At 46.2% G+C, this 24,422-nt stretch overlaps 2 protein-coding genes across 2 annotated transcripts in view; both read right to left on the bottom strand.

Moving 5' to 3' along the window:
- Positions 1-967: 967 nt before the first annotated feature.
- LOC131185498 (transmembrane protein 17A-like) lies at positions 968-15,919 on the bottom strand. The gene is made up of 5 exons (XM_058157990.1): positions 15,811-15,919; positions 14,098-14,232; positions 10,415-10,518; positions 8,585-8,698; positions 968-4,285 (listed from the first exon to the last, which is right to left on the bottom strand). Exons 1-5 carry the CDS (start codon positions 15,830-15,832, stop codon positions 4,010-4,012), a joined length of 651 nt encoding a protein of 216 aa, XP_058013973.1. The 5' UTR covers positions 15,833-15,919; the 3' UTR covers positions 968-4,009.
- Positions 15,920-20,457: 4,538 nt separating this feature from the next.
- Positions 20,458-24,422, bottom strand: part of AIFM3 (apoptosis inducing factor mitochondria associated 3) — a 57,249-nt gene continuing 53,284 nt past the window's right edge. Inside the window, exon 20 of the mRNA XM_058158430.1 lies at positions 20,458-21,271. Coding sequence (XP_058014413.1) covers positions 21,232-21,271 — 40 coding nt within the window. The 3' untranslated portion in view covers positions 20,458-21,231. The remainder of the gene's footprint in view (positions 21,272-24,422) is intronic.

Below are 24,422 nucleotides of genomic sequence, written 5' to 3'. Positions count from 1 at the left end.
ACACCTGTCTACCCTAGACGAGTTCAAATCACCAGGACCGGATGGATTACACCCCAAGGTTCTGAAGGAACTGGCAGACGTGATCTCAGAACCACTGAACTATATCTTTCAAAGATCCTGGAGCACAGGGAGCTGCCAGAGGACTGGAAAAGAGCTGATGTAGTTCCCATCTTCAAAAAGGAAAAAACAGATCCAGGAAACTACAGACCTATCAGTCTGACCTCAATACCGGGGAAGATTCTGGAAAAGATAATCAAGCAACGAATCACCGAACACCTAGAAGCAAACAAAGTAATAACCAAAAGCCAACATGGGTTTGTCAAAACAGATCATGCCAGACTAATCTTATCGCATTCTTTGACAAAATGATAAAATTAGTAGACCAGAGGAATGCTGTTGATATAATTTACTTGGACTTCAGTAAAGCATTTGATAAAGTAGACCATAACCTACTACTAGATAAAGTAGAAAATGTGGGTTAGACAGCACCACCACCAGATGGATTCGTAACTGGCTGACCAACCGCACTCAACGTGTAGTCCTCAACGGAACTACATCCACATGGAGGGAAGTATGCAGTGGAGTACCCCAAGGCTCTGTTTTAGGCCCAGTACTCTTCAACATCTTCATCAATGACTTGGACGAGGGGATAGATGGGGAACTCATCAAATTTGCAGATGACACCAAGCTGGCAGGAATAGCCAACACTCCAGAAGATAGGCTCAAGTTACAGAAAGATCTTGACAGACTTGAACATTGGGCGCTATCTAACAAAATGAAATTCAACAGTGAAAAAAGTAAGGTTCTACATTTAGGCCAAAAAAACAAAATGCACCAGTACCGTATATGTGGTACCTTGCTCAATAGTAGTACCTGTGAGAGGGATCTTGGAGTCCTAGTGGATAACCATCTAGATATGAGCCAGCAGTGTGCAGCAGCTGTTAAAAAAGCCAACACAGTTCTGGGCTGCATAAACAGAGGGATAGAATCAAGATCACGTGAAGTGCTAGTACCACTTTATAATGCCTTGGTAAGGCCACACTTGGAATATTGCATCCAGTTTTGGTCGCCACGATGTAAAAAAGATGTTGAGACTCTAGAAAGAGTGCAGAGAAGAGCAACAAAGATGATTAGGGGACTGGAGGATAAAACATATGAAGAACGGTTGCAGGAACTGGGTATGTCTAGTTTAACAAAAAGAAGGACTAGGGGAGACATGATAGCAGTGTTCCAATATCTCAGGGGCTGCCACAGAGAAGTGGGAGTTGGGCTGTTCTCCAGAGCACCTGAGGGTAGAACAAGAAGCAATGGGTGGAAACTGATCAAGGAAAGAAGCAACTTAGAACTAAGGAGAAATTTCCTGACAGTTAGAACAATTAATAAGTGGAACGACTTGCCTTCAGAAGTTGTGAATGCTCCAACACTGGAAATTTTTAAGAAAATGTTGGATAACCATCTGACTGAGATGGTGTAGGGTTTCCTGCCTGGGCAGGGGGTTGGACTAGAAGGCCTCCAAGGTCCCTTCCAACTCTAATGTTATGTTATGTTATGTTATGTTATGTTATGTTATGTTATGTTATGTTATGTTATATGTTATGTTAGAGTGCTGGCTGAGGAACTCTGGGAGTTGAAGTCCACAAGTCTTAAAGGGACCAAGGCTGGAGACCCCTGATCTAGAGTGCTGGCTGAGGAACTCTGGGAGTTGAAGTCCACAAGTCTTAAAAGAGCCAAGTTTGCAGACCCTTGGTCTAGGCCGAGTCTCCTGCTTGAGCAGGGACTTGGACTAGAACAGGGGTCTCCAACCTTGGTCCCTTTAAGACTTGTGGACTTCAACTCCCAAGTCCTCTGGGAGTTGAAGTCCGCAAGTCTTAAAGGGACCAAGGCTGGAGACCCCTCATCTAGAGTGCTGGCTGAGGGACTCTGGGAGTTGAAGTCCGCAAGTCTTAAAGGGACCAAGGCTGGAGACCCCTCATCTAGAGTGCTGGCTGAGGGACTCTGGGAGTTGAAGTCCGCAAGTCTTAAAGGGACCAAGGCTGGAGACCCCTCATCTAGAGTGCTGGCTGAGGGACTCTGGGAGTTGAAGTCCACAAGTCTTAAAGGGACCAAGGCTGGAGACCCCTGATCTAGAGTGCTGGCTGAGGAACTCTGGGAGTTGAAGTCCACAAGTCTTAAAGGGACCAAGGCTGGAGACCCCTGATCTAGAGTGTTGGCTGAGGAACTCTGGGAGTTGAAGTCCACAAGTCTTAAAGGGACCAAGGTTGGAGACCCCTGCAAGTGTAGCTGCTTGCCTCAGCTGCCCCAATTTTAGCAGGCTAATAGTCCTTGCAGCTTTTCCTTCTTGCACTGGAAGAAGAGAATGGTGGCAGTTTTTATTGTCTCAGACCAACCTGGTCCAATATATGGCCTGCCAGTATCCTGGACTTCAACTCCCAGCATTCCAAGGGCCATCGCTGGTTGGACAGGCATTTGTCCACAGCCCAGGGAAAGTGCCTGAGGCATCTTTGCCTTTTTTATCATTATTATTTGTTTATTTTTGTTACAACAATATACACAAGCATCACACAAAATGATTGTATAGTATATAAACGTATATATGAGGAAATATGAGGAAGTATAAGCATATATGTATAAGAATTAAAAAAAACAATAGGACAGGAACGGTAGCACTTTTATGCTCTTATGCACGCCCCTTATGGTTCTCTTAGGAATGGGGTGAGGTCAATAGTAGAGAGTTTTTGGTTAAAGCTTTTGGGATTATGAGAAGAGACCACAGAGTCAGGTAAAATATTCCAAGCACTGATGATTCTGTTACAGAAGTCATATTTTCTGCAATCAAGTTTGAAGCGGTTAACATTAAGTTTGAATCTATTGGTTGCTGTTGTGTTATTGCAATTGAAGCTGAAGTAGTCTTTAACAGGAAGGACGTTACAATAGATGATTCTATGAGTTAAACTTGGGTCTTGTTGAAGGCAGCGGAGTTCTAAGTTTTCTAAACCTAGGGTTTCAAGTCTGGTGGGATAAGATATTTTGTTGTTTTCAGAGGAATGGAGAACTCTTCTTGTAAAATATTTCTGGACACGTTCGATGTCAGAAATGTGGAATGGGTTCCAGACAGGCGAGCTGTATTCAAAAATTGGCCTAGCAAATGTTTTAAGCACCAGCTGGCAGTTGAGCAGGATGTGTTTGTTGTCTGCTGCTGCTCCTGGTGGTGGTTTTCAGGACTGGAGAATCCCTGAATCAGTGCTTGCTTTGGCCTTTCGGATTACAAAACAGAAATTTGCAATGATCAGGAACATAAAAAATTGGGATCTTGCACTGCCCAACCCAACATGGAACCCTTGGCTATATTTTGGGCCAAGGAAAGAGGGACATTGCAAGTCATCTGCATTTCTAGGTCATTGTGATTCTTTTCACAGCAGTGGAAGATAATAGTTCCATTGGCTGCAGGCAAGGGCATATCTTAGGACAGAGAGACTTCTCCAGTGTGTTATTATACAAATTACACTGACCAATAGAATGGATGCAGTATTCTAGGTGTGGTCTTTACCAAGGCTTTATAGAGTGATATTAGTGCTTCACTTGATCTTGATTGAATCCCTCTGTTAATGGAGTTTAGGATTGCATTGGCTGTTTTGGCTGCTGCTGCACACTGTTGGCTCATGTTTAACTGATTGTCCACTAAGACTCCCAAGATCTCACAGTTATTGCTATTAAGCCTGGTTTCACTCAGTCTATATGGGCATTTTTGGTTTTTCTTGCCTAAATGTAAGACTTTATTTTTCTCTACATTGAATTTCATTTTGTTAGACTTGCAGAATGTTGGATTTGCAGAAATGAAAAACTAGTAAAACCAAAACGAACAGACTTTACCAGAAAAGAAACTGAGAGGAACCGACGTTCCCAGAGTCCACCCCATCCCTGGTCCAAAGTCGCTTTTAATTCTGGCAGAGACTCCTCTTTCTTGAAGGAAGTGGACGGTTAGTGCCCCTGCACTTAAACTGGGGCATGTTCAGAGCTGTTGGTTCCCCTCACAGAACTCCTGGTGCCTTACTCTGCCCGGACGCCCTTCAAACTGCATCAGGTAGAACTGCCTGGCCAGGTGCTTGGCCATGTCTTTGAGGGCAAAGGAAGCGGCCACAATTTCCGAGGTGAGGAAGCAGAGGAGGACGCCGTGCACCGCCATTTCCAGAGGCATCCGGATCACCTGATGGTCCGTCAGGATGAACAGCAAGACGGGCATCTCAATGACGAAAGACAGGAGGAGGAATCCAGCCAGCTGTGGAACCTGTGGGAGCCAGTGAGGGGAATGATTCCATGCAAGAGACTAACCAGGTGTCAACCCTGAAGCTGACCTGACCGAAGCCATCTTGGAGCTTCAGTGTTGCCACACTGGAGGTGAGGGATAGGGAGGGGGGAATAGAGATACTTGGGATTTTGTAGCCAAAACAAAATATTTTCTCTTGGGAACCAAGGACATTCTCGCACCTGGTCAGAGAGAGGTGGAGTGATGTCACCAGGCAACCAGGCAGCCCCTTGATTGGTCCATGTGATTGGTAGGGGGAGGGGGAAAACTTTTAATTAGGTGAAACCCGCAGGAACCTTCAGAGTCAGTTTTCCCCAGAACTGTGCCAATATGATATATCCAAATAAAAGTATTCTTTGAGGAATCTTCCTGCCTCGGAGTTTTGTTTGCCATAGGTGTATTACTTGGAACTCTGACACCTGTCCCCTAAATTCATCCCGAATTTCAGCCAAATTTCAGAAGCTTCTGGGCACCCTTGAAACCAAATCTGCTCCTCTTAATGTTCTTCTCTGCCTCAATATTTAAGATTAATTGAATGTGTTTTTGAAAGCTCACCGGATATTTGACACCTGCTCAGGTGTATCCACGGGGGGGGGGGTGTCTGAAAAGGTCAGAGGGCAGTCTTGCCCGGACAGTTGAAACCACCCCATAGGAGAGGCCTGCAACAACTTCTCTTTCAGGGCTGCAGCTACAGAGACCCCAGACTCTTTGATTTCAGTGGAAGATATTTAGCAATAATGTCTAAATACAGTATATCCACAACAGAATAAATAGAGCAGCGCCTTGCATTCAAGGCTGGGAAGCTCTCCTAGAGAGAGCGAGACAGAATATCATAATCAAGGGGCGCCTGCTCTCTCCAAGGACTGGTCTTCTGAGATCAAAATTGATACTCAAAACAGCAAATTGGGGTTTGGGGGGTTGCCCTGGAAACATCCACTGGCAAATGTGGAATGTTGCATCACTTCCGACATTTATAAATGAGTGAAAACCCTGATAGAAATATCTACACCCCCTCCTAATCTTTCACAAAAAGCCTGCAAAAGAAGGGAAGCCGTTCGGTTGAGGGAGGTCCTTTCTCTTCTCCCCTTAGCCACCAAGGCCTCCACACTGTTTGCTGCCTCCCCACAAAGGATGCTGCTAGACATCCTTTCCAATTCCGATTTTATCTGCTCTGGAATTGGGTAGATGGTTAAAAAAATCAAGATGGAATCAATATTCAATACATTGTATACGTTCTGTTTCTAAATGTTCTATTCCTTTATATACATGTCCATTCCTTATTTCTATTATCTATCCATTCATACCATTTCTCCCATACTGCATAATATTCTGAATTATCCTTTCCTTTTAATGTCAGTTTGACCATTTCTGCGCAATCAAATATTTTTTGAATTACTATTCCCTCTAGCGGTATACTATCTTTCTTCCAATACTGTGCAAAGGCAATCCTTGCCGCCGTTAATATATGTAACATCAAATATTCTATCTTTCTATTATATTTCGCCCTAAATATCCCCAGGAGAAACAATTACGGTTTAAGTTCTATCTGACACTTGGTTGGCCATTCCTGTATCTTCATCCAATATCTTTTCGCTTCGGGGCAGGACCACAGTGAGTGAAAGAAGGTACCTTGTCCCTGTTTACACATTTCCAACATTTTGGATTTAAATTTGGATACATCTTGGCCAGCCTGACTGGCGCTAAATGCCAAAGATAAAACATCTTATATTGGTTTTCCTTATAGGCCACGGATTTAGTTATTGTATAGTTTTTATTCCTGATTTTTTCCCAGTCTTCTAATTCTTATGTTGTATCCTAAATTTTTGACCCAGGCAATCGTGGGTTCTTTCACCACCTCCTCCGCCCTATCAAATTTTAGTGAATAGTTATATATTTTGGTTATTAGTTTTCCCTCTGGACCTACTAACAGTTTAATTGTTGTGGTTCAATATAGAATCCATATTTTTCTGCGTCCTTTTTATATCGAGATTGTAATTGTAGGTATGGCCACCAATCCATAAATATTCCCTGTTCCTTTAACTCCTGGTTGTTTTTGAGTTTCCTTGATTATCTAAAATTTCATTATATCTGAGCATTTTACCTAATCTAATGTATTGGGGTGGATCATTGCCTCCATGAGGGATCTTCATACAGTGTTTTTTCTTTATGTCTTCCCACGTATGTAACAGCGCATCCCTTATTTTATGTCTGTAAAAATACGAATGTGCCTTATTTCCCCGTCCCACAGAAAAACGTGCCACCCCTTTTGTAAGTCCTGCCCTTCCAATGTTAAGATTCTTCTACTTTTTAAATTTATCCAATCTCTAATCCATACTAATATCGCTGCCTTATAATAGAGTTCCCACGCAGGGAGTCCAAAGCCACCTCTACTTCTACTATCCTGAAGTGAAACTAATTTTATCCGTGCCTTCCTACCTGACCAGACAAATTTTATAATTGTTTTGTTTAGATCTGTGAAAAGCTTCTTACTCAATTTTATAGGGATTGTTTGGAATAGATAAAGTAATTTAGGTAAAATATTCATTTTAATAGTTGCTATTCATCCCACCTTTTCAGATCCTTCTTTATTTGTTGAAATAATCCTATATAATTGTCATCTTTTATTGAAGAGCACCTCGCCATTAACCAGATTCCTAAATATTTAATCTTCTTAGCGATTTTTAATCACATTTCCCTCTCTAATTCTCTTTTCTGATTCATTGTTAAATTTTTAATTAACATTTTGGTCTTTTCTTTGTTAATTTTGAGGCCCGATACTTCTCCATATTTTTCTATTTCTTGTAGTAAGATAGGGGCAGTTTCCAATAGTTCCTCGATAAAAAATACCAAGTCATTGGCGAAGGCCTGTACTTTATACTCTTCCTTTTTGATTCTCCTTCCTTTTATTTCTTGGTTCGCTCTAATTCTGATTAATAATATTTCTAATGTCAGGATAAAGAGTAGAGGTGACAATGGACATCCCTGACATACTCTCTTTGTCATTTGGAATGCTTTTGTGATGTCCCCATTTAATGTTACACTTGCCTTCTGAGGGGTATGTTGTTTTTTATTTTCTTTAAAAAATAGTGTCAATTCTTTTGTGATCCTTTCAGTATATTCCTTCTCCTTTAAAATCTGGGGGCTTAATGTCCATCTTCTCCTCTTTTTCCTTTGGCCTCTCCATGTTATTTCAAGGAGGTTATGGTCTGCCCATGTATTTGGGGAAATCTCTATCTTCTCTATCTTCTAGTTGTATGAATAGTGTCACAGATCTGCTAAATAAGTAACAGAGATATGTAAAGAGAAAAAGTGCAATAAAAAATATCAAGATGGGCTCCATGAATGCAGTCAGAGTTCCATTTGGATTTTGTGTGCGTGTATGTCACATGAGTGATGCACACAAAAAACAGCTTCAATCACATCACTGCAGTTGTCCTCTTCAGCATTTTTGGCCATGCTCTGCAGATGCCCTTCCTTGAGCAGGTCCAGAGAGCATTCTGGTGGTGCCGTAGTTAGAATGAAGCATCACAAGCTCATTCTGCCAACTGCCAGCAGTTCAATCCTGACCGGCTCAAGTTGACTGAACCTTCCATCCTTCTGAGGTCAGTAAAATGAGGACCCAGATTGTTGGGGGCAAGAGGCTGACTCTGTAAACACTGAAGCGGTATAGAAGTCTAAGGGCTATTGCTATCCAGATGCACCTTTAGAGAAGTTTCTTTCGGCTCTCCGTGGCAAGATATTTCTTTTGGATAATACATTCTACCGTGTTTCCCCGAAAATAAGACCCTGTCTTATATTTTTTGGAACCCTGAAATAAGCGCTTGGCCTTATTGCCATACACTCAAAAGCCTGATTGAGCTTATTATCAGGGGATGTCTTATTTTAAGGGAAACAGGGTAGAAAGGGACCCCATATCTTGATAAATCTCTCCTCCATCCCACCCCCACCCCCCATATTTCAAGTTTTGGAAAGTAATTTAAGCAAATGATCACTGTAGAAGCCCAGATCTCATTCTGTAGATCTAAAGGAATGACGTCCATCAGCAATCGTCATAGGAAGGGAGTCAAAAAGGCCAAGATGGCGGCCTTGCTCTTTTTTACGTGCCATAGAAAATGGCGTGGTTTTAGGCGCCCTCTGAACTTTTGCCTTCCTCCCCTCCCCCTCCACCACCACAGGATCCATGGCATCTCATGACAAAATGCATGAGTCGTGCCAGCCATGAGAGTCTCGTGTTTAAAAAGAAATCTAAGAGCAGCATCTCACTGTCTTGTCATTCCTTACCTTTTCTTGCAAATTCCCAACGTATCCAAGGAAGAGGCGGGCGGATTCCACTCCGACAATTGTCAGGTATGCAGCAACCAGCAAACATTGGTAATAAAGGGGTAGCAAGCTAAACTGTGGGGAGATAAAAAGAGAGGGGGGGTGGGGTATCTGCCAATGGGCCCCTCCTGCCAAGCTACTCCTGTCCCCCTCCAGAGCCTTGTTCAGCATAAAGGAAGCGTGGAAAGCCCGGCTTGAGATGTTACTGGGAAGGAAGTCCTCCCTGCCAGAAAAGGAGAGTAGTCCACACACACGGTGCACCCCAGCTCCAATGCCTGCACCTCGAAAAGAGGCTGAGAAAGCCGCCTCTTTAGAGCTCCAGGGTCATCTGGCTGCAATTCAGAGGTGGGCTGCTGGGGGTTTGCAGGGGTTCGGGAGAACCTCTAGCTAAGATTCTGTACAGTTTGGAGAACCCCCAAATCCCACTCCTGGCTGGCCCCGCCCACCCCACCCTACCACTCCCAGGAGTCCTCACACAGCCCGTTTTGGATGCCGGTAAGTGTAGGGTGCACGCGGAAGCTTGGGGATGGGCCTATCAGAAGTTCAGAAAAGGTTTCCAGCCTCCAAAGGGCCTCCGGAGCCCGGGGAGGGGAAAAGCATCCCTCCACCATAGTGCAGGAGGCCAACTAGGCCACACCCACCATAGCCACGCCCACCCAGCAACTGGGCAGAGAACCCCTTGGTAAAATTTTTGAAGCCCACCCCTGCCGCAATTCAACAGCAAACCAGGATAGATTCATTGGCTGCATTCTCACAACAGACTTGATTCAGCCAGGTGATGCTTCCCTCCTTTCTGGTACCGTAATGATGAAAGCTTCCCTTATTATATCGGACGCAGCCAAACTTTCTGGACTGGCCACCTCTTAAAATAATTTACCTTTACATTCAGAAGAAAATAAAATAGCGTATGGAGCTACCCAGAGTTGTGTTGTAGGCAGATGTAGTTTCCGCTGCATCTAATCTGAGCTCTCAGTTAACTCTCTCTTCCAGGCTACAGGGGAGGTTTGAAGAGAAGCCTCCTGCTGACTTTTGCCTGCTCATATGAGACACTTTTCCCTCAATCCAGATAAAAGTGTAGGGAGAACACAAGACTTTTGAGGGTCCTAAAGCTTTCAGTATGATGGCATGGTGGGCTCATGATTCATGATTCAGATTGGTGACGATTAAGGGACTAGAGGCTAAACCAGAGCAGGATTTCAGCAGGTTCTGACCAGTTCTGGAGAACCGGTAGCAGAAATTTTGAGTAATTCAGAGAACCGGTAGTAAAAATTCTGACTGGCCCCTCCCCCATCTATTCTCTGCCTCCCAAGTCCCAGCTGATCAGGAGGAAATGGGGATTTTGCAGTAACCTTCCCCTGGATTGGGGAGGGATTGGAGATTTTACAGTATTCTTCCCCTGGATTGGGGAGGGATTGGAGATTTTGCAGTAACCTTCCCCTGGATTGGGGTGGGAATGGAGATTTTGCAGTATCCTTCCCCGCGAGTATGACACCCCTGGACTAGGACCTCCAAGGTCTCTAAAATTCTGCATGTTAAAGACCACAGGTTGCAATTAAAGGGAGTCATGCAGAAGTATTTGAGGAGCCTCCCTCCCTTGTCCTGCTCCAGCTGCAGGATTCCTCCAACTATAAGCCCTGTTTGCAGGCTCCAGTCATGCCATGGACTGGAAAACCTCCCTTCCACCTTTTAACAGAGTAACAGAGTTGGACGGGACCTTGTAGGTCATCTAGTCCAACCTTCCCAAGCAGGGGAAGACAGTTACCCTCAGCAGCTGTCCCGGGGGCCCCTTACCTTCAGCTCCAGCATAATAGCCTCCGACAGACCCCAAAAGGGGAGAAAGAAGACGTTGAAATAGAGTAGCATCTGAAGGGGCAGGCTGGAGAGCACCGTGTGGCCTTCAGGAACAGAAGAAAGCACAGTGAAAAAAACCTGTTTCCTTGTTGTCTTTGGTTTTGTAATGGACCTTTAAATCCTAGAATCCTAGAACGGAAGAAGCCTTGAGTTCTAAGCCCTGGTTCAGGACAAGGATCCGAATTAAAGCCCCCCCAGGGAAGCCTCTGCTGAACACACCCCAGGAAGTCTGTAGAGATTCTCCTTCATCCAGGTCACGGTTGCCCCAAAGGGGCAACTGGACTTTCAGGAGGCAACTGGACTTTCTGGTTTGTGCTTGTTGTGACTCCAGCCCCCAAACCTGGTCCCATGCCCAAAATGACTCTGAGAGTGAGGGGGAAGGGCTGGTAAGCCTTACCTCGGGAGCACCGATTCCTTTGGCTCAGCTCCAGGAGCCAGAACCAGACCAGTCAGAGGATGTAATGAAGCCGTCATCCCCTGATTCCTCCCTTCCCCAGGCTACGCCTTCAGACCCAGCTGATAATAATAATAATCAAGCTTGGATCGACCCGCGCTTCAGAAGATTAGAGAGGCGGCGTCATCAAAGGGAAGGGTGGGGCAGGAGTCCCACCCCACAGGATATATAAGGAGCTTTGGGACTGCTCTCACTCCACGGGAAGCAAAAATTAGCTGAACCGTTTCAAAGAGAGCTGAAAGTCTTACTCTGTGAGTCATTTGTTTGAACTTTGGCGGGCAGCTGCGATTTCTCTGCCAGGACTGATAAGAGCCGTGAATCCACTGGCTGAAGGCCAGCTCGTTGCTCCGAAGTGGGGAAGGAGACAGAACAGTACTTTTGAAGACAGAATTTTTGAATTTTCTTTATAAATCCTTCCATTCCATTCCCCACTATATCCTGTCACAGCTGAAGAAGCTTTTTGGATGAGAAGCGAAATGTCTTCAAAAGAAAAAACAAGAAAGTCCAGTTGCCTCCTGAAAAAGCACCCTTGGGACACCAAGGAAATAGCCCCTTTTTGGGGTCTGAGCCACCGTCAAGCTGCTTTTACGCTTGGCTAGTTTTTCCTGATGTTCTGTCATTTTGGGCCGCAATATCATCTCAAATTCTATAAAATGCATAGCAATAGCCCTTAGACTTATATACCGCTTCGTAGTGCTTTAATAGCCCTCTCTAAGCAGTTTTACAGAGTCAGCCTACTGCCCCCAAGAGTCTGGGTCCTCATTTTACCCACCTCGGAAGGTGGGAAGGCTAAGTCAACCTTGAACCTGATGAGACCAAATTGCAGGCAGCTGGCAGGCAGCAGAAGTAGCCTGCAGTATTGCACCCTAACTGCGCCACCTTGGCATAGGTGGGGTTGAATATGTTTTTGAGCATTTGGTGGGACGTTGAGCTTGTCAATCAAAAGATCGACAGCTCGGCAGTTTGAATCCCTAGTGCTGCCGTGTAACGGAGTGAGCTCCTGTTACCTGTCCCAGCTTCTGTCAACCTAGCAGTTTCAAAAGCACGTAAAAATGCAAGTAGAAAAATAGGGACCACCTTTGGTGGGAAGGGAACAGCGTTCCATGCGCCTTTGGCGTTGAGTCATGCCGGCCACATGACCACGGAGACGTCTTCGGACAGCGCTGGCTCTTCGGCTCTGAAATGGAGATGAGCACCGCCCCCTAGAGTCGGCAACGACTAGCACGTATGTGCAAGGGGAACCTTTACCTTTACAGTACACAAAACAGGTGTCCCAAGTGGGTTTCCCTCTTAGGACCCACACGTGCAATCAGTTCCAAGCCAAAAGGGCTTCTCTTCACACCCTTTGATCCAGACCCACCATTGAGGCCTTGGGGACCAGCAGATGTGCCACCTTTTGACTGGCAAATAAGGGCACTCCCAAGTCATCACATGGTGCAAAATTTTCACTGAATGGTAAATTGCAATTATACATCTTTTTCTGTGGATCCTAATTTGAAATATAACTGCCAGAAAATTGCATTCTGCTGCTCTCTCAGGCTGATTGGGAATAGAAATTAGCAATGTATTTTTCCAGAATGTCGAAGTTTTTAAAAAGATGCCAAGATGATTCAGCTCGGCTGATGCAAATGCCACCAGTTTTATAAGAGTCGCATGACATAATGGGATTTTGAAGGACCAAAATCAGTGGTGGGATTCAGCCAGTTCACACCTATTCGGGAGAACCGGTTTTTGGAAGAAATCCTATTTTGTTTTTGTTTTTTCATTTTTACAGGGCTAATCCTGTAAGGAAGGCAGAAAGGAAACATTCTGGTGTTGTTTCTAGCCTCATCTTTATAGCCCTGCTTACAGAAACTGCCTCTCTGGTTAACCCTTATTACTGTCAGCCTATGCCCAGATAATAAAATGGAGGTTGGCACTAGTCAGGTTTTGTGGTTAGTTATGGGTACTTCCTAGTTCCTATTTAAAAACACAAGTGTCAATTTAAAGTAACTCATGAGCCAACTTGCCAAATTCCTAAGCAAGTTATTAAGGAGGTTTTGAGTTCAGGGGTTTTGGAAGGTTGGAGATTTGGGTTCAGGAAATGATTTTGGTCACTAGTGAGATTCAGATAATTTTAACAACCGGTTCTCTGCCCTAATGACCAACTGGTTAGGTGTAGCTCGGTGGTCATGTGTGGGCGTGGCCAACTCAACGTCACTCACGTCGATGGGCGCTTCGCCTTAGCTTCAACTCTTGGAGTTGAAGTCCACAAGTCTTAAAGGGACCAAGGTTGGAGACCCCTGTCTTAGATTGCCCAAGTGTTTTTTTTGGGGGGGGGGCGAATGGGAGGAAGGAACCTTTTGAACATCATCTGAGCTCCTGAAAAAGGTAAGAGGTAAATTCAGCCAATGCCTAAACCGCACGGAAGAAGGAGAGCTGTGCTGCTGCCTGATGGGCCCTGAAATAAAGAGAGCATCTGAGTAATTCTGGGCATTGAGGAAGAAAAAGAGAATAAAACATAACTGGCTGGTATATTGTTTTCTTAACAGTTATAAGGCTTAGTCTTAATGGGGGCTCCGTCACTGGTGGTTTTCAAGAAAGGATTGGAAAAACATTAGTGCAGGATGATATTGGGGAGGGGGTTGGACTAGAAGACCCCCAAGGCCCCTTCCAGTGCTGTGGGAGTCTATGCTAAGCAGGTTAGCCAATATCGATACCCATAATCCACTTCAATAATTCTGCTGGAATTAAGTCTCCCCAGCAGCCTTGCAAGGGAGGCCAACTAGCAACTAAAGAGTTCAAAAATAGCAGGAACAGTGGTGGGATTCAGCCGGTTCAAACCAGTTTGGACGAACCAGTAGCAGTGACCTGCGAGTGGGTCCTATTTAGCCTCCTATTTAGCCACATTTTCTAAGCTGTGCGCATGCGTGCAAGCCCTGTGCATGGATGTGTGGAAGGCGTGAGAGCGAAGCGAGCCTGTGTACATGCACACTCACATTTTTGGTACGGGGCGAACCGGTGGTAAAATTATGTGAAACCCACCTTTGAGCAGGAGGCCACGGTAGCCCTTGACCCTGTTCTATTTGGCCCCGTGCCGTTGCTGGGCTTTTCAGGGCATGCAAGATGATGCCTCTAAAAACGAAGGACCCAGTTGTGGTCACCACCTTGACTTTTTCGCCCCACTCACCGTTGTGTGTCTGGCCGTGCTCCAGATGTGGTCGTCCTGTCCTCTGTCTCCCCACGGCCAGGCCAGGCAAGTAGGAAACCTCCCTCAGCTGGGCCAACTCTGCGTACATTTCAGGAAGGGGCCTTTTGAGGCAGCCTGGAATAAACAACCCCAATTGAGCCCCAAATTTCTATCGCTGAGCGAGGCAGCTGTTGAGTGGGTGTTGCCACATTTTACGGCCTTTCTTGCCTCTGTTGTTAAGCGGATCTGGCTTCCCCGTTGATTTTATTTATTTATTTATTATTTATTTATTTATTCGTATTTGTATACCGCCCTATCTCCCGAAGGACTCAGGGCGGTTCACAGGCAAATAAAACATTTATGTACAAATTAAAATAACCATTAAAAAACTTATTCTAAAGCCAGATTCTTAAAAAATAATATAAATATTAAAACCAGTTAAAACCCCTATGAATTTAAAATCTAGTCCAGTCCTGCACAGATGAATAAATATGTCTTAAGCTCGCGACGGAAGGTTCGGAGGTCCGGAAGTTGACGGAGTCCTGGGGGGAGTTCGTTCCAGAGGGATTTTGCCCGCCAGAAGGTTGCAGAAGGGGATCGCGTGACCCAGCAACGGTCACAAATGCATGTCAGTTGCCAAGCACCCAAAATTTGATCATGAGACTGCGGCGATGTTGCAACGGTCGTAAGTGTGAATTTCCCAGCCCCTTGGAGGCCAAGGGCTCTTCACGTGATTAGAAATGCTTCTTCCTAGGTTTCTCCCCTCCTGGGCTGAGCTGGCATTGAGGCAGAAGCTGGTAGCTGACTTTCCTTCCGTCGCTCGACTCCTTTGCCAGCCTGCCCACCATCTCGGACAGGAGGGACCCCCCTTTAAGGCCACTCATGGTTTGGATGTCCCTACAGCAGGGTTGGGGAACCTTGCTGGCTCAGGAATTCTGGGAGTTGAAGTCCACACGCCATAAAAAACCAAGGTTCCCCACCCTTGAACCATCACCCAACCACCCAGCCTTTTTGACGTTGCTGCCTTCAGCTTTGGGCAGGGATGGCACACTGGAACCCAGGAGGGCTTCAGCCCTCCTTGCAATGTGGGGGGGGGAGTGTGAGACAGGGGTGAAACGTAAAATTTGATAACTACCGGTTCTGTGGGTGTGGCTTGGTGGGGAGGGAAATGTGACTGGGTGGGCGTGGCCAACTTTTTTAAAAAAAAACTTTTAAAAGCATTTTTTCTACAACCTCTTCGGCTGAAAAAAATGCTTTCAAAAGCCTCTGATGATCAGGCAACTCAGCTGGGATCGCCAGAGGAAAAAAAAAGCTTTTAAAGGGTTCTGACAATCCCAGCTGAGTTGTCTGATCACCAGAACCTTTTAAAAGCCTTTTTTTACCACTTCTTCGGCTGAAGAGGGTTTAAAGGGTTCTGATGATCCCAGCTGAGCCATGCAATCATCAGAGGCTTTTTTTTTTTACTTTTAAAAGCATTTTTTTGGCCAAAGAAAAAATGGTTTTAAAAGTAAAAAAAAAACCCCTCTGATGATCACGCGGCTCAGCTGGGCATGCAGGGGGGCAGGGATTTTTGCTACCGGTTCTCCGAACAGCCACCCGCCATTGCTACTGGATCAGGTGATCCAATCCAATCCGAACCGGGAGCATTTCACCCCTGGTGTGAGAACCTCCTGTGCTGTATGGCAGCCCACTCCCACCCTCCATCCCAGGTACCTAGCTGGTAGACCTCAGCCATGCTGCTGTCCTAGGTCTGGCGGCTGCTGGAGAGAGAGAGAGAGAGACCAAAAGTCACCAAGCCTTCCAGAGAGCCAGAGGGAAGTTGCAGCCCACATGACCCAGGATCATCCTCTCCTCTCCTCTCCCCCACCCCCACCCCCAGCTGGATCACATGAGATGTGATGGTAGTTTTGCTTAATCGCATTACCAGGCCAGGCTGTCCCAACTGTCCTTCAAGCCAGGGCTCAGGGCTAATCTGGTGCTACTCAAAATAGAACATAGGAAGGACGAGTTGCCAGATTACAAAGCCCCCATCTCTATGCTCCATTTGCAACCCTTCATTTAGAGCAGGGGTCTCCAATCTTGGTCCCTTTAAGACTTGTGGACTTCAACTCCCAGACTTGTGGACTTCAACTCCCAACCTTGGTCCCTTTAAGACTTGTGGACTTCAACTCCCAGAGTTCCTCAGCCAGCACTCTAGATCAGGGGTCTCCAACCTTGGTCCCTTTAAGACTTGTGGACTTCAACTCCCAGAGTCACTCAGCCAGCAAAGCTTAAAGGCTTAAAGGGACCAAGGTTGGAGACCCCTGATTTAGAGCACTGAAAAGTGGTCCTAGCAATCATCAGTCTATGCTTCCAAACTTGGCAACTTTTAAGACTCAACGCCCAGAATTCCCCAGCCTGTGCTTGCAGCAATTCTTCTTGTGCCATATCCGTCATCGGACGTTGGCGATCCTATTTTTATCAACAGCCTCACAAAAAAGTGCTGCTGAGTTTTGTCCAAATCGGCCCCTTAGATTGTGAAGCCATGATGTTCTTCTTCTGCCTGGACCTCTTTTGCCTTCGATCTTTCCCTGGAGGATTAAATGAAGGATGCCGTATTTTTCTGGGTGTCGCATCACATGTCCAAAATATTCTAACTTTTGCTTTTTTTATGATTTTGATGATTTCCCTGGGCTTTTCCCAGGCAGCTTATCACCTCCTCATTTCTGATTTTGTCAACCCAGCTAATACATAACAGCTGCCTGTAAATCCACATTTCAAATGCTTCTAGTCTCTTCAAGGGGTTTTCTGTCAAGAGACCAACTCTCCACTCCATAGAACAGGATAGAAAAGATGTAGCATCTGACAAGCCTGATTTTCAGTCTTAGGCTGATGTCCTAAGTGCTTAGTGCATGCAGGGCTGCGATGTGCAAAAGGGCTTCCCAGCATCACATGCGCTGTCCTTCCCTCTCACCTGCCTTGGCAGTGAAGCCATTTAATGCGGCTGCATGAACTGCTGCATTTCGATGCCTGCTATCCTAATCTATCCTAATCTAATGTAAACCTAATCTTGCGTAGCTTCTTCTCCAAAAACACTACACTACTAACCAGAGCATATAAAACATTTGCTAGACCAATTCTTGAATACAGCTCGACTGTCTGGAACCCATACCACATTTCTGACATCAATACAATTGAACGTGTCCAGAAATATTTTACAAGAAGAGTTCTCCACTCCTCTGAATACAACAAAATACCTTATGCCACCAGACTTGAAATCCTGGGTTTAGAAAATTTAGAACTACGCCGCCTTCGACATGACCTGAGTTTAACTCATAGAATCATCTATTACAATGTCCTTCCTGTCAAAGACTATTTCAGCTTCAATTGCAACAATATACGAGCACACAATAGATTTAAGGTTAATGTTAACCGCTCCAATCTTGATTGCAGAAAATATGACTTCAGTAACAGAGTTGTTAATGCTTGGAATAAACTACCTGACTCTGTGGTCTCTTCCCAAAATCCCCAAAGCTTCAACCAAAAACTGTTTACTATTGACCTCACCCCATTCCTAAGAGGTCTGTAAGGGGCATGCATAAGAGCACCAGCGTGCCTACCGTTCCTGTCCTAATGTTTCCTTTCGTTATATCCAATTAATATAGTTATTACATACTCATACTTACATATATGCTTATATATTGTATAGTTATTTCATGCTTATGCTTATATATACTGTGTGACAAAGGGCCTCTGGTGGCTCAACAGACTAAGCAGTCTATTATTAACACAGCTGCTTGCAATTACTGCAAGTTCAAGTTCCACCAGGCCCAAGGTTGACTCAGCCTTCCATCCTTTATAAGGTAGGTAAAATGAGGACCCAGATTGTTGGGGGCAATAAGTTGACTTTGTATATAATATACAAATGGATGAAGACTATTGCTTGACATAGTGTAAGCCGCCCTGAGTCTTCGGAGAAGGGCGCGATATAAATTCAAATTAAAAATCAATCAATCAATCAATCAATCAATCAGTCTCCGTCCTGGGAGCAGCCTGGCTTCTGCCATTCCTCTTCTGTTTTCGGACAGCACTCTTGAAAATACATCGTGCTTTCCAATGGTGAAAGAGAAACCTTTTAGCCATCAGTAGAGTTCAGGTGAAGATTAGGGTTGGAGACTTTCTGGTCGGAAAGCCACATGGATGGCTCCCAGTTATTCACCAGTTTGAAGACGTCACTGGCAATTTATGCATGAGACACAGAAAACTCCACCATCAGGATGGTGGCCACGTTTGTACCAAGTTTCCAAAATGCAAGGGTTCTCCCTCTGTTTCATGCGCAGGTGGCAGACCACTGATGTACCGTCACCATGAAAAATGTGTATAAAACTTTACATGCTGTGTACATGTGCGAGAAGCCCTCATTTCTGTGGGTCCCTCCCCTTTTTTTCCTAATGTTTTCTTTTCTCTGTTTAGTAAAATTAATAGAGGCAAACACATTTTTAAAAGAACAAGACCCCCACTGCCAAGGGGTCTTTCTGCAGCTGCTCCTCCTCCAGAGTTCAGCAGCACCACTCTTGTGGGGGAGGGACGGGAGGGGGACAGAGGCTGCAGCCATTGGAGTGGGCACCTCTTGCTTGTGCCACAGTGTCTCCATCACCTTCGACGAGATCCACTCCTCCTTCAGCCAAGTGTTTCTTAGAGCCGTGGTGGCGCAGTGGTTAGAGTGCAGTACTGCAGGCTATTTCTGCTGATTGCTGGTTGCCTGCAGTTTGGCAGTTCGAATCTCACCAGGCTCAAGGTTGACTCAGCCTTCCATCCTTCCGAGGTTGGTAAAATGAGGACCCAAATCGATGAGGGCAATAGGCTGACTCTGTAAACTGCTCAGAGAAGGCTGTAAAGTCTAAGGGCTATTTATTCCTTCCTTCCTTCCTTCCTTCCTTCCTTCCTTCCTTCCTTCCTTCCTTCCTTCCTTCTTTCCTCCCTCCCTTCCTTCCTTCCTTCCTCCCTCCCTCCCTGTGGTTAGAATGCAGTATTGCAGGCTAACTCTGCCCACAGTCAGGAGTTCGATCCTCCTCCTATCCTTCCAAGGTAGTTCAAATGAGGACCCAGATTGTTGGGGGCAATAAGCTGACTCTGTAAACCACTTAGAGAGGGCAGTAAAGCACTGTGAAGCAGTATATAAGTCTAAGGGCTATTGCTATTGCTAGAGTATCCACCAGCTGGGATGCAGCCGGAAGCAAGGAGGAAGTTCAGTCTGGAACACTTGGACTACACTTCCCATTTCCCAACCTAACACATTTTCAGCCATAAATGCAAGACATGATGGAAGCTGTAGTCCAACAGGAGTGGAAGACGCCTCCCTCCCTCCTCTTCCTGGGTGTTAAAAGTTTTTCTCCACAGAGCAGGCAGGCACCTGCCTAAGGCCCAGGTGAGTGTTGCTGGCCTGCAGGTGGCTCCTCTTTCCCTTCTCAATTTCCTGCCCGCTTTAGACCACGGGTGGCTGCCACGTTTCTTCCACCAAAAGAGCAGCACTGGAGACTGACATAACATAGATGCAGGGCATATACTCAGTTTATTAAGAACATTTTTTTAAAAATGGAGAGATGGGGAATGCCCACATGATGCAGGAAGAGACCAGGTTAGGCCAGCCCAACCATCCTCTTACTCGAGCACCTGGGATGGGGAGCCATGGGGGGAGGGGGGTCCAAAGGGTGTACAGGCAGTCCTCAAATTACGACCACTGTTGGGACCAGAATTTCTGTTGCTACCCTGAGTCGCACCCACTTTTATGACCTTTTTTTCCCCACAGTCATTAAGTGAATCACTGCAGTTAAGTGAATCATGCGGTCATTAAGTGTAACTGGTTTTCCCCATTGACTTTGGGTATTGGAAGCTGGCTGGGAAAGTCACAAGTGGCGACCACATGCAACCCTCGAGAATCCATGCCAGTTACTAAGCATGCGGTTTTGAATCCAATGACTATAGGAATGCTGCGATGGTCCTTAAGTGCGAGGACTTGTTGTAAGTTACTTTTTTCAGGGCCATTCGAACAGTCACTAAATGAATGGTTGTAAGTTGAGGATTAAACATAGCATAAAAAAATAAAGATCTTGGCCCCAAGGGTGCAATCCAAGCTCTGTGCATCACAGCCAGAGCCTCAATTACATCATGACGATTTCATTAGTGTGAGCAGGATCATGATGACTCAGTTCCCCCCCCCCCGTGTAGATTTATGAATCAGTCACACTGGGGGGGTGGGGGGGAGGGGGAGAGGAGAACATTTTCTGCCTGGGGTTGGTTTTGGCCTTTCCAGACAAAGAGGCTGCATTCCGGCAAAAGGGGCAGGAACAGAACAAAAATTAAGCTGGAAAGAACAAAAGTTAAGCTTGATTTAATTAAAAGGCCAATGTACTTTTAATTAATAGCCAAGACAATCCTTCCCTAGTTATCCAGTAAAAAACCACCCTGATCCGAGAGCGGAATTCTGCACTGCTTCGGCATTCCTGCAGGAGAAACTTGGTCCGGAATCTATAAAGTGCATTGCCCCCCCAAAAAAAAAAAAAAAAGTGGGGGTGGGGAGATGGAACCAGGGAAGGACGTGCAGATTCCAGTCATCCCAGTACATAAAGGGTGGTTCAGCCACAGAGGAGCAAGAAACGGAAGCTGCTCAGGCCACATTTTGGTTTCCCAGCTGTCCAAAGGACCTTCCAGTCTTCTGCCTCCATCCACATGACGCAAGAAGACATTTTGGCACATGGCACTGTGGGGGAAGCGGGCAAGGGCTTGCCCTCGGAGAAGGGAAGGGTGGCACCAGGCGGCACTCTGAGGAAGATGCGCCCCCTCCCCAAGCAGCCTCAGCAGCTTGTGCCAGCCTGCAAAAGGTGCCCCCCACGTTTGTATATCTCTTCCTTCTCCTGCCCGCTCCGTGGACAGCTTTCCAGTCTGGCGGCTCCATGGTTCCTTCCTTCAGCTCCAACCATCTCACAGCAGCTGAAGGGCAAGTCCACCTCCGATGAGCTCCAGAGAGATCCTTGAGACGAGGGGAAGAGTCACAGGAGAAGAGTCACAGGGGAAGGTTGGGCTCGCCAAGCCTGGAGGGAGGCGGCTTTGCAGAGGTCCCCAAAAGGGAGCCAAACCAAGCAGGATTCCCAGTTCTTAGGAGCCTTTCCCCGTCAGCCAGGACATGTCTCCAGTTCTGCAGAAAAGACAAAATGGCGGCTGGGTTATGGTGGCCCCCTGAAGATCAGCACAAAACGGGCAATGCTGGGCAAAAGGCCTGGCCCAGGGGTGCAGTTGGACCCGCCAGTAGCTTGGTTGCTCCATCCCACCCTGGGTTCCCCAGGCCCACTGGCAGAACCAGGTCTTCAGCGTCTTCTGGAAGAGTGCTAGAGTGGGGGCCATCCTGATATCTGGGGGGATGATGTTCCAGAGAGAGGGAGCCACCATGGAGAAGGCTCTTCTTCTGGGTCCCACCAGGTGTGTCTCCCTTGGGGATGGGACCCGCAGCAACTCCCTGCCTCCCTGCTCTGATGGGTCGGATAGATGATAGATTGGATAGATGATAGAGACAGCAAGAGACGGTCCCTCAGATCTCCTGGTCCCAAGCCATGAAGGCAGGGGTGAAATCCAGCAGGTTCTGACAGGTTCTGGAGAACCGGTAGCGGAAATTTTGAGTCGTTCGTAGAACTGGCAAATACCACCTTTGGCTGGCCCCAGAGTGGGGAGGGAATGGGGATTTTGAAGAATCCTTCCCCTGGAGTGGGGAGGGAATGGAGATTTTGCAGTATCCTTCCACTGCCACACCCACTAAGCCATGCCCACAGAATCAGTAGTAAAAAAAATTGGATTTCATCACTGCATGAAGGGCTTTAAAGGTGACAACCAGCACCTTGAACTGCACCCAGAAGCAAATCGGCAGCCAATGCAACTCCCGCAGACGAGGTGATATATGTGCACACCGGGGTCTGCACAAAACCATGCCGGCCGCTGCATTTTGCACCCACTGTAGCTTCCTCACTTTGGGCCACGTTTGTTCCCTGGCTCGGCTGAAGACCCTTCAGGGAACCTGGGACATTCTTGACCAGAAAGGGGGTCACAGGAGGAGTGTTGCTTGGTGGGGGGAGGGGTGCACCGGCAGGGCCAAAAGAGAAGATCCATCTGATCAGCAGCCGGTCTTTCTGCCCCTGGGAACCAAAGGCAGCAGTGGTGCGTTTGGTCCTCTAATCTCTCCTGTGGAGCTGAAAGTGAACCACCGGCCCAAAACCATAATAAGTTTCCATGGTGAAGAGAGAAACTTGGCCAGGCATTCAAGTTTCTGTGATTAACTCTGTGTCAATCAAGAGCAAAACTGTTACAAGAGAAATAACTTAAGAAAGAGAGAATTTCTGGCATTTCTGCCATTTCCTGAAGGGCTTCCCTCAATCTTCAAAACTCCCGGGAGTTTCTTGTGTCCCCTCTTGCACCAAAGAGAATCAAGATGGGGTTATTTTGAGACTCCTCCCGACGTTTTCCATCTGCCCAGGATGGAGGGAGGGGCTGTTTCCCCCTCCCTTAATGGCTCATCCTTCCCTCCCATAGAGTCGTCTTGATGTCCCTTTATAATGCCCAGCCTACAGGGCTGTTTGCTGGCTCCAGAATCACAGGCAGGGTGTCCCCTGGGCAGGGTCAAAAAAGTCAAGATGGTGGCAACAGCCATCTTTTTTTTATAGGCATCACACCTTTAATCATACTGTTGTTTATTCTTCCCTGTGGACACCCCAGGAAGTGATAGATACATAGATGAGAGAGACAGAGACAGACAGACAGAGACAAACAGACAATAGATGATAGATAGATAGATAGATAGATGATAGATAGATAGATAGATAGATAGATAGATAGAAAGAAGGTAGGAGAGAGGGCACAGTGGCATAGTGTCTCTCTGTTCCCCAGCTGACCACTGAAGGACCCAGAACTCTGCACCAAAGGAGCCTCTGGGCTCTTTTAATAATCATTTAATAATGGAGCAGTTCTGTGCCACCATTTCCCTCTTTTTCCTAATTAAAAAGCCGGAATAACTTCTCAGCTGAAGGAGCCCCTCCAATGCCCTCAGCCGGGCCGTGATAATACTAATGCAAACATACAAATGTACATACGTACCGGATGAAGAGTCTTAAATTGTAGCAGTAAAAAGAGAAAGAGGGAGGAAAGGAGAGTAAGTCAGGGCCACTTTCCTGGGTGCTGGGGGAAAAAAATCTAAATTCCACTCCAACCTAACACTGAATATGATCATTCACTTTCTAAACTGGGGGGGAACTCTCTCTGAGATCCCAAAAGTAGAGTTCATTGGTCTCTTGTCAGTTCTGCTCGTTAGAACAGCTTATGCCCAGATTCAGAACAAGGCATCCCCCAGGGCTGTCAAATAAGTCAAGATGGCCGCCGTGACTGTGCAGCCAAAGCCCTCCCCCCTTTCGTTGTACACATGGGGTTAATTGAACGACCACCCTCCTGGCTTGGTGCTCCCACCACCCTCCCCTCCGACATGGAATGGGACAACTCGCTGCAGCCAACGCACCACGACCAACTGGCTGCGGGATAATTCGCCTTGGGACAATTTAACAATTCAATGCAATTATTTTAAATGAATAAAAGATTATTTTAATTTTTGTCGTTCCCATTTCATTCTGTCCCTCCTTTTGCGTCCTTTCTTTAACGATTCTGTGCCACCGTTTCTTTGATGCTAGTGTAACTCTTGTTCCGCAGCGAGTTGTCCTGCAGTCAGCTGGCCACTGCAAATTGTCATAGATCTCCCCCAACACCCCCAATTCAGAATTCAGAACAAAGAACGTTTTTAAGAAGAGTCTGGACCAGGGGTAGTCAATCTTTTTATACCTACCACCCACTTTTGTATCTCTGTTAGTAGTAAAATTTTCTAACCGCCCACCAGTTCGGGGGGAGATGCGCAAGCTATTCTGGGACGAGGCTCCTTTGTTTGCGATCACACTATAGCGCCGTTTAGTTTCACTTACATAACATGAACTAAACTTATGGGCGGGTGATACAAATAGTATATTTTCAGAAATTTAAATTGTCACAGGGAATTTTATGAAAACCTAAATGAAAATGTTTTTAAATAATGCTATGATTTTTTTTAAAAAAGTCAATTAAATAAAAAAAAGGAAAGTGCTTCAGTATCGGACAAAACCCCTACTGCCCACCATGAAAGCTGGAACGCCCACTAGTGGGCGGTAGGGACCAGGTTGACTACCACTGGTCTGGACAGTCACTTGTCTGAGATGCTATATAGGTTCTCCTGCTTGAGCAGGGGGCTGGACTAGAAGACCTCCAAGGTCCCTTCCAGCTCTATT

This window comes from Ahaetulla prasina, chromosome 15 (genome assembly GCF_028640845.1).
Source record: "Ahaetulla prasina isolate Xishuangbanna chromosome 15, ASM2864084v1, whole genome shotgun sequence".
NCBI classification, from domain to species: domain Eukaryota; kingdom Metazoa; phylum Chordata; class Lepidosauria; order Squamata; family Colubridae; genus Ahaetulla; species Ahaetulla prasina.
This window is presented reverse-complemented; position numbering and strand designations above follow the sequence as displayed.